This window comes from Bubalus bubalis, chromosome 9, assembly GCF_019923935.1.
Source record: "Bubalus bubalis isolate 160015118507 breed Murrah chromosome 9, NDDB_SH_1, whole genome shotgun sequence".
Lineage (NCBI taxonomy): Eukaryota > Metazoa > Chordata > Mammalia > Artiodactyla > Bovidae > Bubalus > Bubalus bubalis.
In genome coordinates, this window is record NC_059165.1 from 42768198 (window position 1) to 42782541 (window position 14344).

The 14344-nt window shown below is 40.4% G+C and overlaps 1 protein-coding gene across 7 annotated transcripts in view; it reads left to right on the forward strand.

The window, feature by feature from the left end:
* The window catches only part of LOC102397804 (integumentary mucin C.1-like), a 41044-nt gene that overhangs the window by 17087 nt on the left and 9613 nt on the right, over nt 1-14344 (forward strand). For 3 of the 7 annotated variants that reach the window (XM_044947405.2, XR_003111312.3, XR_003111313.3), the window contains exons 3-4: nt 7416-7780; nt 10775-10870. In XM_044947405.2, coding sequence (XP_044803340.2) covers nt 7416-7780; nt 10775-10870 — 461 coding nt within the window. Of the gene's footprint in view, nt 1-7415; nt 7781-10774; nt 11425-14344 lie in introns of those variants that run through there. The other 4 variants (XM_044947406.2, XM_044947404.2, XM_044947407.2 and 1 more) reach the window with 2 other exon arrangements.

Here is a 14344-nt window from a genome sequence, read left to right on the forward strand (position 1 = left end):
TTGTCTTCCTACTTTTTTTGATCACTTACTGTAGGTTCCCAGAGATAGGAGTTTCTGTTTGGTATTAACTTCCTCTTCCTTTAATAGGGAAACAGGAGGTTCTTATAGTTTTGTTTTCTAATAACTTCAGTAGAATAACTTGTATTTGTGTGGAGTGGAATATTAAAACTAATCTTGATTCAGGATCATAGGCTAGAGGATCTTTCCAGTCAGCATCTCCTAAAACAGTGCTTCAGGAGTTCTAGTTGCTTAATGAAAATGCACTCTGAGGTATAGTGAACATTTCTATGGAGCTAAATTTATTCCACTTGAAGAACTGCTCTTTTCTCTAGATCATATCTTAAAAGAATTTTTAAATGTTCTTTCTTAACCTTTTAAGACTTATAAAGAATTTCACATATATAAAATAGATACTTTGACAACAGTCAACACAGTCTTGTTGCGTATACATTGTTCAGTTCAATTCAGTAGCTCAGTCATGTCCAACTCTTTGCCACCCCATGGACTGCAACACACCAGGCCTCCCTGTCTATCACCAACTCCAGGAGTTTATGCAAACTCATGTTCATTGAGTCGGTGATGCCATCCAACCATCTCATCCTCTGTTGTCCCCTTTTCCTCCCACCTTCAATACTTCCCAGCATCAGGGTCTTTTCAAATGAGTTAACTTTTCGCATCAGGTGGCCAAAGTATTGGAGTTTCAGCTTCAGCATCAGTCCTTCCAATGAATATTCAGGATTGATTTCCTTTAAGATGGACTGGTTGGATCCCCTTGAAGTCCAAGAGATTCTCAAGAGTCTTTGCCAACACCACAGTTTAAAAGCATCAGTTCTTCAGTGCTCAGCTTTCTTTACAGTCCAAATCACATCCATACATGACTACTGGAAAAACCATAGCTTTGACTAGATGGACCTTTGCTGGCAAAGTAATGTCTCTGCTTTTTAATATGCTGTCTCAATTGGTCATACATTTTCTTCCAAAGAGCAAGTGTCTTATAATTTTATGCATGACTGCAGTCACCATCTGCAGTGATTTTGGAGCCCCCAAAAATAAAGTCTGTCACTGTTTCCACTATTTCCCCATCTATTTGCCATAAAGTTATAGGACCAGATGCCTTGATCTTAGTTTTCTGAATGTTGAGTTTTAAGACAACTTTTTCACTCTCCTCTTTCACTTTCATCAAGAGGCTCTTTAGTTCTTCTTGGCTTTCTGTCGTAAGGGTGGTGTCATCTGCATATCTGAGGTTATTGATATTTCTCCCCACAATCTTGATTCCAGCTTGTGCTTCCTCCAGTCCAGCATTTCTGATGATGTATTCTGCATATAAGTTAAATAAGCAGGGTAACAATATATAGCCTTGATGTACTCCTTATCCTATTTGGAACCAGTCTGTTGTTCCATGTCCAGTTCTAACTGTTGCTTCCTGATCTGCATACAGATTTCTCAGGAGGCAGGTCAGGTGGTCTGGTATTCCCAACTCTTGAAGAATTTTCCACAGTTTGTTGTGATCCACACAGTCAAAGGCTTTGGAATAGTAGATGTTCTATTAAAGCAGAAGTAGATGTTTTTCTGGAACTCTTTTGCTTTTTTTGATGATGTAAAGGATGTTGGCAATTTGATTTCTGGTTCCTCTGCCTTTTCTAAATCCAGCTTGATCATCTGGAAATTCACAGTTCATGTACTGTTGAAGCCTGGCTTGGAGAATTTTGAGCATTACTTTACTAGCGTGTGAAATGAGTGCAATTGTGCATTGAGTTTAAGCATTCTTTGGCATTGCCTTTCTTTGGGATTGAAATGAAAACTGACCTTTTCCAGTCCTGTGGCCACTGCTGAGTTTTCGGCATATTGAGTGCAGCACTTTCACAGCAACATCTTTTAGGATTCAAAATAGCTCAACTGGAATTCCATCACCTCCACTAGCTTTGTTTGCAGTGATGCTTCCTAAGGCTCACTTGACTTCACATTCCAGGATGTTTAGCTCTAGGTGAGTGATCATACCATCCTGATTATCTGAGTCATGAATATCTTTTTCATATAGTTCTGTGTTTTCTTGCCACCTCTTCTTAATATCTTCTGCTTCTGTTAGGTCCATAACATTTCTGTTCTTTATTATGCCCATCTTTGCATGAAACGTTCCCTTGGTATCTCTACTTTTCTTGAAGGGATCTCTAGTCTTTCGCATTCTATTGTTTGCCTCTATTTCTTTGCATTCATCGCTGAGGAAGGCTTTCTTATCTCTCCTTGCTATTCTTTGGAATTCTGCATTCAAGTGGGTATATCTTTCCATTACTCCTTTGCTTTTTGCTTCTCTTCTTTTCTCAGCTATTTGTAAGGTCTCCTCAGACAACCATTTTGCCTTTTTGAATTTTTTTCCCCTTAGGGATGTCTTGATCCCTGCCTCCTGTATAATGTCACAAACTTCCATCCATAGTTCTTCAGGCACTCTGTCTATCAGATCTAATCCCTTGAATATATTTCTCACTGCCACCGAATAATCATAAGGGATTTGATTTAGGTCATACCTGAATGGTCTAGTGGTTTTCCTTACTTTCTTCAATTTAAGTCTGAATTTGGCATTAAGGAGTTCATGATCTGAGCCACAGTCAGCTCCCAGTCTTGTTTTTGCTGACTGTATAGAGCTTCTCCATCTTTGGCTGCAAAGAATATAATCAATCTGATTTCAGTATTGACCATCTGGTGATGTCCATGTGTAGAGTGTTGTTGGAAGAGGGTGTTTGCTATGACCAGTGCGTTCTCTTGGCAAAACTCAATTAGCCTTTGCCCTGCTTTATTCTGTACTCCAAGGCCAAATTTTCCTGTTACTCCAGGTATTTCTTGACTTTCTACTTTTGCATTCCAGTCCCGTATAATGAAAAGGACATCTTTTTGGGGTGTTAGTTCTAGAAGGTCTTGTCAGTAATCATAGAACCGTTCAGCTTCAGCTTCTTCAGCATTACTGGTCAGGGCATAGACTTGGATTACTGTGGTATTGAATGGTTTGCCTTGGAAATTAACAGAAATCATTCTGTTGTTTTTGAGATTGCATCCAAGTACTGCATTTTGGACTCTTGTTGACTATGATGGGTACTCCATTTCTTCTAAGGGATTCCTGCCCACAGTAGAAGATATAATGGTTATCTGAGTTAAATTCACCCATTCCAGTCCATTTTAGTTCACTGATTCCTAAAGTGTTGACGTTTACTTGTGCCATCTCCTGTTTGACCACTTCCAATTTGCCCTGATTCATGGACCTATCATTCCAGGTTCCTATGCAATATTGCTCTTTACAGAATCATACTTTACTTCCATCACCAGTCACATCCACATCTGGACGTTGTTTTTGCTTTAGCTCCATCTCTTCATTCTTTCTGGAGTTATTTCTCCACTTTCTCCAGTAGCATATTGGGCACCTACTGACCTCTGGAGTTCTTCTTTCAGTGTCCTATCTTTTTGCCTTTTCATTTTGTTGAGGGGGTTCTCATGGAAAGAATACTGAAGTGGTTTGCCATCCTCTTCTCCACTGGACCACGTTTTGTCAGCACTCTCCACCATGACTCGTCCGTCTTGGGTGGCCCTACATGGCATGGCTCATAGTTTCATTGAATTAGACAAGGTTGTGGTCCATGTGATCAGATTGGTTAGTTTTCTGTGATTGTGGTTTCCAGTCTGTCTGCCCTCTGATGGAGAAGGATAAGAGGCTTATGGAAGCTTCCTGATGGGAGAGACTGACTGAGGCAAAACTGGGTCTTGTTCTGATGGGCAGGGCCATGTTCAGTAAATCTTTAATCCAATTTTCTGTTGATGTTGTTGGCTGTGTTCCATCTCTGTTAATTACCTGGGGCAAACTATGGTGGAGGTAATGAGGATAATGGTGACCTCTTTCAAAAGGTTCCTTGCATACACTGCTATTCTCAGTGTCCCCAGCCCTGCAGCAGGCCACCACCAACCCACGCCTCCCCTGGAGACTCCTGGATACTCACTGGCAAGTCTGGGTCAGTTTCTTGTGGGGTCACTGCTCCTTTCTCCTGGGTCCTGGTGTGCACAAGGTTCTGTTTGAGCCCTCAAAACAAGAGTCTATTTCCCAGTCCTGTGTAAGTCTGGCAGCTCTATGGTGGGGTTAATGGCAACCTCCTCCAAGATGGCTTATGCCATACCCAGGTCTGCTGCCCCCAGAGCCCCTGCCCCTGCAGCAGCCCACTGCTGACCCATACCTCTACAGGAGATACTCAAACACAGTTTTTTCTCTGTCTCTGTGGGGTCTCTGGGTCCTGGTGCACACAAGGTTTGTTTGAGTCCTCTGAGTGTTCCTGGTGGGTATGGGGTTTGATTCTAAATGAGATTTCACCCCTCCTACCATCTTGCTCGGGCTTTTCCTTTGCCCTTGAACATGGGGTATCTCCTCAAAGTCACTCCAGTGCCACGCAGCCACTGCTCCAGCACCTACCATCTTGATGGGACTTCTCTGTTCTTGGAAGTGGGGTATCTCCTCAAAGTTGCTCCAGCACCACACAGCCTCCGCTCTACTTGAGTGGGTAGACTTTCCCTTCTCCAGGGGATCTTCCCAACCCAGGGATCAAACCCAGGTCTCCCATATTGCAGGCGGATTCTTTACCAGCTGAGCCACAATATATGAGCCTATATAGTTTCACCCCTTCCCTCTGCTCTGTCTTGGATTTTTTGAAACATGTTTCACCCCTGATCATTAAATTGCTAGTTTTAAATTTAAAATAGCCTTATCACTCTATGAGAACATTTGCATCTCAATAGCTGTTGACCTGTGGCTTTTAAAAATTTCGTGAAATTCAAAAAACTGGGAAGTTTACATTTTTCCATCTTGAGGTAGATATTCTAATTTTCCTTACTGTTTGATGAAAGGATCAAGTTCTTCAGGATTTCCTAGTTTCTGGTGCTCCTTCCTAATAAATGTTCTCCCACTAAGGTCTTCCATTGACAACAGAACCCAATGCCCCTGGCCTTCTTGAGCTATGTCTCTTGTTTAATTTAAATGAGCTTGATATTACATTACAATCTCCTCTCTTTTGTACTTGGCTTGTGTCCTTGAAGGAAAGTAAAATAAGGTCAAGTTTGATACAGCAAATAGCTGACTCTGAGGAAAGTACATCTAGGAAGTAATTTAAGGAAAATAGGCTGGTGCTAGAGACATAGGTTTTGAACTGTGGTGCTGGAGAAGACTCTTGAGAGTCCCTTGGACTGCAAGGAGATCCAACCAGTCCATTCTGAAGGAGATTAGGCCTGGGTGTTCTTTGGAAGGAATGATGCTAAAGCTGAAACTCCAGTACTTTGGCCACTTCATGCGAAAAGTTGACTCATTGGAAAAGACTGATGCTGGGAGGGATTGAGGGCAGGAGGAGAAGGGGACAACAGAGGATGAGATGGCTGGATGGCATCACTGACTCGATGGACGTGAGTCTGAGTGAACTCCGGGAGTTGGTGATGGACAGGGAGTTCTGGCGTGCTGCAATTCATGGGGTTGCAAAGAGTCGGACACAACTGAGCGACTGAACTGAACTGAACTGAGAGACATAGGTAAGGAGGTTGCATGTGGAGAAGAGATTTTTTTTAGAGTTGTAAAATTGTATGATTGGTCTGGCTGAATATTTTTTCAATGATACAGAAAAAATTTAGTAGGGGACTTTTATAGTGTTTAATAGATGAATATTTAAATTCACTGCCCTGTACAGCGGGAAACTGGTCCATAACTGAGCCAAAGTGACTCCACCTCCAATTCAATTCTTTGCTTAAATTTTCTTGTACTTTTCACAGAATGAGCTTACTTTCCAACCTTCTGTTAGGGCTCTTCCTCAGCATCTTCTTCTACCCTTAGCTTCCTAGCTTCTTCCTCAGGAAATATTTACAAACAAGGAAGACACACAGTTAAACAAGCCAATTCAGGTTCCTCCTTGTTACAGTCCTTTATCGGATTTTTTGCTTACTTCCTTTTTTTTTGTCTAGATTTGATTTCAGACTGAACAGAGGGGATTGAGATTGCTCTCTTTGTCAAAACCTCTGACTACACTGTTAGACCAGAGTCAGCAAACTGTAGCTCCAGGGCCAGGTCAGATTATAAAACAGGCTCACCAACAGCTTTATAAATAAAGTTTTATTGGAACATAGCCATATCCATTTGTTTACATTGTGTCTATGGTTGTTTTCACACTGACAGATTAGAGCAATTACCACCAAGATCTCAGGACCCCCCAAAGCCTAAAATTTTATAATGCCTTATACATAATAGAACTCACAAATACCTGTTGAAAAACAGTTTTTCTTTTTTAAGCAAAAATTAACTAGTATCCAAATTAAGTTGACTTGAATCCCTCAAAATAGTTTTCGCATCAATTTCCCCCTATTTAAGTGACTTGAGGTTCCAATTCATAGTTAGTAGAGTTGAAATTTAAGAATACTTCTGTGCAAAAAAATGCTTGGTGAGAAAAAAAAGTACTTATTTTTTATTCAACCCTACAATTTCTGCTTTTGTGTCAGGCACTGTGTTTTGTTTTAATTTTAGTTCCAATTCTTTCTCTGGGTAACTCTGAGGACTTCAGTAAGTGGTTTGGAATCCTATACCATTTCAGACTCTGGAAAGAGTCAAAGTTATTACCTGTTGTTATTATCTCTTAGGTAGAAAGGAACTTTAAAGCATCCAGTCTGTCTTCTAACCAGATTCAAAATGCATTTGTGTTATTGAGTATATGTTAATGGTTTAAATTAATCTGTGTTTAAGATGTAGTTCTGTGACTTCCCTGGTGGTTCAGATAGTAAAGCATCTGTCTACAATGTGGGAGACCCAGGTTCGATCCCTGGGTCGGGAAGTTCCCTGGAGAAGGAAATGGCAACCCACTCCAGCATGGATGGAGGAGCCTGGTGTCCATGGGGTCACAAAGAGTCGGACACGACTGAGCGACTTCACTTTCATTTTCTGTTGGGAAAAGTACCCCCAGGACTGATCAAACTGAATGCTATTTATCTGGTAAATATTTTGGTTCTTGGGAACTACTATTTAGGTCCTAGGTGTACACCACTGAGAGGGTAAAGATGGTTTCGGGTTCGAGACATTTTCTCTTTCTCACAGATGTTTTTGAAGATACATAGATTTGGTATGCACGACTAGTCTTTACAAAGTGCTTCAATACAAATCCCATATGTCAGTTTTCCTTTCAACACCTCCTGAAATTTCATCCTTTCAGTGCAGCTGTTTCCTGCATGTGACCATGTCTTCACTCCCTGCTTGTCACAGATTCTAGCTGACCAATGATGAGAATTTGGAGTTCATGGGAAATAAACACTGAATTCTACCTGGGGACAGTCTCCTTGGTCATGTTGTTGAACAGACCCAGCACATGGCTCTTGTTACCTGCAGCTTACTGAATCCTTGCTTTCATGTTAATTTCTAGCTCCAACTCCAACAACAACAACCACTACTCCAACAACTCCCAGCACTACCACTACTCAAAGAACAGGACCCACCACTACTACTCAAAGAAAAGCGACCATGACTACTACACCTCCAAGAGAAATAACGAGGCCAGTACTCCAACAATGACAGAAACTAATCAGACAGAAACTACTGATTCAACAACCACCATCACCAGTACTCCAGTGACAGCCACCACTATTCCAAAAATGACCACCACTACTACTCCAGTAACAACTGCCACCACTACTTCAACAATCACGAGGTCCACCACTGTTCCAACGACAACAAAGGCTTCTACCTCTGCTCTTCTGATGGCAACTCCCACAGAGGACTTCCAGCCAGGTAAACAGATGTGCTTCTGATCCTTTAGGCTTTAAAGGAGAGGGTATTGACTATGCAGAGCGCTGTGTTAAGTCAGATGTACAATCTACAGTAAAGATTCTTAACAGGCCTCCAAACCTAGCTCTACAGAGTCTGTGAATCCCCTGTCCCCTGTTATATTCATCTTTTATATCTACAAGCATTTACAGAGTGAAGACCTAAGGCTTTTTATCAGACTCTCAAGAAATTCATTAATACAAAACAAAACAAAACGAAACAAAACTCAGATCACTGATCTCGGACATCTAAGGAGAATGGCTCATTTGAACACAGAATTGTGAGGGAAAAATAAGGATGCCAGAACAGAGCCTGGTGAATGAGATTCTGCCCTTTCAAGGATCTCTGAATAGAGATCATTTATTCATTCTAAAGCCTAACCCAACACATGAGGATAAGATTTCAGTGAAGTTAATGCTTACTCTGTTTCCTGTGTTAGGAAACATGCTAACTGCTTTACAACTATTAAGCCACTTAATTTTTATGACAACCCTACCCACTGTCAGTGTGAGTCAATCCTACTTTATATCCCTGAGGACTGAGGCACAGAGTCTGAGTTCATTGTTTCTGTTCATTCATATGAATAGAAAATGGTTGGGTCTAGATTGTGCCCGTTAATTTGAATGTTGGCCTTTGCTGCATTCTATACTGAACATAGAGTTTCTGTTTGGATGAGTTTGTTCTGATCTGACATCCTCACTGGAAAAGCTTTCATACAATTACCCTGCTTTTTCAGGGTGTCAGTGACTTACACATTTTGCTTCTAACCTCCTTTGTTCATGTATCAGAGGAACGCCATTTATACTGATGACAAAGTAAACATCAGATTTAAGTATTATGCAATTTAGAATGCATACATTTGTTTTTTTCCAATTCAGGCTACAGTGTTCATACTTCAAATTTCTGTTAGATAATAGTTTAGGATTAATATAAATGGAGAATATTTTTGAATTACAGGTGGGGAAATAACTTCTCATTTTGTGGACATGTTTGGGTTCAAACTTTCTCTCTTTAGGATTAAAAAGGTAACTTTTATGTGGAGATTCTCAAAGCCTCCACAACCCTTTGGCACTTTGAAGTGGCTCTGGAACTGAAGAGAAACAGAAATATCACAAACTCTTAGCCAAAATGTCTGAGGGAACACATTGATTTCCCTTCACCCCTGTTGATCCATGTGTGTATTCCGTGAGGAGGGATCTGAAGGATTTTCTTCAAGTTGAATTTGGAAGGAGGTCTTTAGGTTGAAAGTGGGATTTTTACAGCCATAAAAGTTTGCAAGAAAAATGCACTAGAGCATCTGTTGACTTTTTCAATATTGATTTAGCTTAATTGTTTGTGCCTGCTGAGGTGGATGGATTAGAGCTCCTGTTTTGAGGGACATGTGTAAGTTATGGCCTTTGTTTAAAGCAGAAGTTCAGAAGGGAAGTGTTGGTGCATATGTTCATGTGACCTCCTAGGGGTAGTATTAGTTGAGTCTTATACATGTCCTGATAGTTTCCTAGTGAGTTTGAGTTTAGAGTTGAACTTTACAATATAGAAAGGACGTTAGCACTGGAACAGATCTATAGCAGGGGCATTTGTATTTACACTCATTCCCTCTCTGTGCTCTGTGCCCCTGTCCATGCTAGTCACCTGGAATACTCCTGAACTGGTTGGAATTAAAGTCCTAGGAGAACAGGAGAACAGAAAAATGCCCACAAAGACCAAAACTACAGATAGAAGTTAAGATCAACAGGTCTTCTGCACAGATTTAAGTTGAATGAAGACTGTGATCTTTTGATTTTCTTTTATTGTCCTGTTCTTAATTCCTAAAGAGAGCCATATCCTGTTACAAATTTGAGCATTAGACAAAAGCAAAACCAAAAAAAAAAAAAGAAAATAAATACACCACCAACAACAATGACCAAAAAACTCCCATAAAAACAAAAATTTTCACAGAAAACAAAAGATAGATCAGAACAAGAGAACAGGTAATGTTGAAATGTGAAGTCCATGGTGAGAAAGTGGAAAGAAGACCAATGAGAGGCAATAGGGAAAGCCTAGGTTTGGGAACTCTTGTTCAGCCAGCACCACTGCCTTGCTCTAAAATTCTGTGATGCTCTCAGAGGAGGGGATATAAAAAATCTTATTAAGAGGCAACTGGTCAACTCTGCAGGTCAGATGAGATGTTTGATAGAAAATAAAGGAGAGATTTCAAGAAAGGAAAAAGGAAACATAGCCCCGAGAATTCCCAGTAAAGTTTTCTGGTGAGAAATAGAAGATGAGTCAGATAACATATGAAATCAGTCTTATGAAAGGAGTGATCAGAACACAACTGCAGAAGGAGCCAGGGTACCAGGAACATTGCTTTGAGGCTTATTACCAAGACTCAGACAGTGGACAGTACTGACTCCATAAAGTGACTTCAAGAAATTGAATAATCTCAGTATGTTTTCTGTGCTGGTCAATGTGTACATCTCCCTGGAAAGATGTAGATGGGTAATTAGGAACTTGAATAAGGTCAGGAAATCAAGATCGGGGTTCTTGTGAACAAGGTGGGTTAGTGCCAGCCCCAAAGCCATGCTCCACAGAATTGAAATGTCATTGGTATGAATAGAAGTTTGGTATGAATAAACACTTAATTGAGTGTCCTATATACGATGCTCTGTTGATAGGTTTTAAGAGGATACTAAGAGTATAAAAGGAGAAATGATTCTGTCTATTGATAAGCTCTTCAGATCATTATCTAGGTAATATTGATTCTATTGATAAGCTCTTCAGATCATTATCTAGGTAATATTTATTCATGATAATGAAACACATATATGGCAGGGTAATGTCTCAAGGCCATCCTTGAATACTTCTCTAAGAAAGAGTCAAAGGGTAATTCCTAATTTTAGTTTTGTTTGCTATTTTTTGCTGGAGTTGGAAATTTTCCTCCATGAATTGAACAACATTCTTCCATTCTTATCATTTCAGTACCTTCATCTTCTCCAACGCAGGCTGCAGAAACCAAGCCTACCACCCCATATGAAACAAATAAAACTTGTTCACCATCATACTCTTGCTCAACAGGTAAATTTGTTTTCTTTCCTGAAAGCCTGGGAGCTTTCAAATTTTGATAAATGTTAGCACACTGTTAAGGGCACATATTCTGTAATAACACAGGTCTGACTTGAGTACCTATAAAGGCTACTCCAATTAGCTATATGACTTAAACAAATGTCTTACCCTCTTTGAATCTGTGTTTATCTTTTGTAAAATGGATGGAATTTTACTGATGTAGAATTCTTTCAAGGATTAAATTAGATAAAGACTGGAACATAGTTAAATGGTAGTGATACATAGAGTGGCAACTATGACTGTCACTTAGCATGTCCAGAAATATGCACACCTGAGCAACATAGCTAGCTTGTAAGAATCGGGAACATCCACATGTGCATCTGCATTTCTCTAAATTAAATGAACCAGCCTTTTCTTTAAACTTATTAGTAGGTTTAATTCCCTGGACAGAGCCTTAAAGGGCTTAAATCCAAATTAACCTGGCCCAGACCAGACTAGTCACTTGTTTATGTTTCTCCTAAGCTCCAGAAACTACATAGAAAGAACCACAGGCCCTCCCGCTGCCTTGTTAAGCTTTCATTTCACATGGACACTTTGAGATGGGTTGAGAACATGGACAGGAGAACCAAAGAGTCATGCCCTACTAGGATTGGGCTATTCCACCAGAAAAGTCTCCCTGCTCTCCCCAATTCTGGAAAATCCATATTCTTTTCAGATGTAAGATTTGTCTTGTCTTTGCTGTGATGGTGAAAAGTGATGCTAAATCCTGTCATCTTTCCCAGCTAACTTGCTACCTGTGGTGGTAAATTTGGGGATGTGGCACATACTGAACTCCTTTGCAATGCAGAGCTGGCTTATGTGTCCTTGTGCCTGTGATGCGGTCAAACAAGGTCAGGCTTTTGAAGACTCCTCATGCATATGACTCATCATGCTCAGGAGCTGCCAATCTGTAGCAGACCCTCAGTATGGCCTACCTTTTGCCAATCATCCCTGGAAGCTGGTTAATAGAAAATGGACCTGCAGTAGGATGCACAGAGGAACCAATTCCACTGGGAATCAATCTCTAAAATATGTCATTAAAACCTGGTCAAGGTAGAGATTTTCGGAATGGATCAGACATTGGAACAGCTGTGTCCCCACAACTTCTGTGACTGCTGCCACCTTGGCAGTGTCTCTGAGCTTCTCCAGCCAAATCCTCACAATGCCCAAGTCAGACTTCAGTGAGTTAAAGCCTCACAAAACAAAGAATTTTAGTATGGAAGGAATTTTGGTCATCATATGGCCTGCCACCCACCTTTTGACAGACAGATGTACCAGCAAACTGTCACTTGTTGTGGTTGTTCATTAGCTACGTCATGTCTGATTCTTTGTGGCCCCATAGTCTGCAACATGCCAGGCTTCCCTGTCCTTCACTGTCTCCTGGAGTTTGTTCAAATTCATGTTCATTGAGTTAGTGATGCCATCCAACCATCTCATCCTTTATCACCCCCTTTTCCTTTTGCCTTCAGTCTTTACCAGCATCAAGGGCTTTTCCAGTAAGCTGGCTCTTCACATCAGGTGGCCAAAGTATTTGAGCTTTAGTCCTTCCAATGAATAGTCAAGATTGATTTCCTTTAGGATTGTCTGGTTTGACCTCCTTGTAATCCAAGGGACTCTCAAGAGTCTTCTCCAGCACCACAGTTCAAAAGCATCAATTCTTCACTGCTAGTTTTATGGTCCAATTGTCACATGCATACATGACTACTGGAAAAAAAACCAGAGCTTTGACTCTACTTACCTTTGTCAGCAAAGAGATGTTCTGCTTTTTAATATGCTGTCTAGGTTGGTCATAGCTTTTCTTCCAAGGAGCAAATATCTTTTAATTTAATGGCCGCAGTGACCATCCACAGTGATTTTGCAGCCCAAGAAAATAAAATCTGTCATTACTTCCCTTTTTTCCCCTTCTATTTGCCATGAGGTAATGGAACTGTATGCCATGAGCTTAGTTTTTCAAGTGTTGAATATCAAGCCACCTTTTCAATCTCCTCCTTCACCATTATCAAGAGGTTCTTTAGTTTCTTTTCACTTTCTGCCATTAGAGTGGTATCATCTACATATCTGAGGTTGTTGCATTTCCCCTGGCAATCTTGATTCCAACTTGTGATTCATTCAGTCTGGCAGTTTACATGATTTACTCTGCACACAAGTTAAATAAGCAGGATGACAATATGTAGCCTTGTCATACTCCTTGTCCAGTTCTAACTGTTGCTTCTTGACCAGCATACACATTTCTCAGGAGACAGGTAAGGTAGTCTAGTACTCCTGTCTCTTTAAGAATTTTCCACAATTTGTTGTGATCTATACAATCAAAGAAGTCAAGAAGATCAAACCAATCAATCTTAAAGGAAATCAAACCTGAATATTCATTGGAAGGACTGATGCTGAAGCTCCAATACTTTGGCCACCTGATGTGAAATGCTGACTCAGTGGAAAAGACCCTGATGCTGTGAAAGATTGAGGGCAAGATGAGAAGGAGACAGCAGAGGGCGAGATGGTTGGATAACATCACTGACTCGATGGACATGCGTTTGAGCAAACTCTGGGAGATAGTGAAGGACAGGGAAGCCTGACATGCTGCAGTCCATGGGGTCACAAAGAGTCAGATATGACTTAGTGACTGAACAATAACAACATAATCAAAGGCTTAGCATAGTCAATGAAGCAGAAATAGATGTTTTTCTGGAATTACTTTGTTTTATCCATGATCTACCTAATGTTGGCAATTTGATCTCTGGTTCCTCTGCCTTTTCTAAACCTAGCTTGAACATCTGGAAGTCCTCAGTTCATGTACTTCTGAAGCCTAGCTTAAGGATTTTGAACATAACCTTGTTAGCATATGGAAGGGTTATCCAAGTCATTAAGACCTTTTTGTATCATTCATCATTCTTGCCAACTCTTTTTAATCTCTTCTGCTTCTGTCAGGTCCTTACCATTTCTGTCCTTTGTCATGCGCATTCTTGAATGAAATGGAGAAAGGGAAGACATACCCAACTGAAAGGGAAAGATATATCGAACTGATTATAGAGTTCCAGAGAATAGCAAGGAGAGATAAGAAGGCCTTCTTAAACGAACAGTGCAAATAAAACTGTCATACATTATCTCATTTAATTCTTTCAGGGCACATTTATTTCTTGCCTTTGCCAGACTAAGGAGCCTGTTTAGTACTGTTTTGGAGACAGACAGTCTTCAGTTCAACTGCTAGTTACTAGCTGTGCACCCATGGGCAAGATGTTGCATTCCTCACTGCAAGTTTGTGAGGAATGAAAAATAAGATGTTTGAAAAGTCCATTGCATTGTGTCTCTCCCCACATTGTTCCTATTTTTATATAATAACATAATAGTAATAGCTGATATTTGTTTAACATGGTGTTAAGCACCTTATAAGCATCATCTAATATGACTGCTTTCTGAGATGGGTGCTATCAGCAGCTTATAGTTCTAACGCTT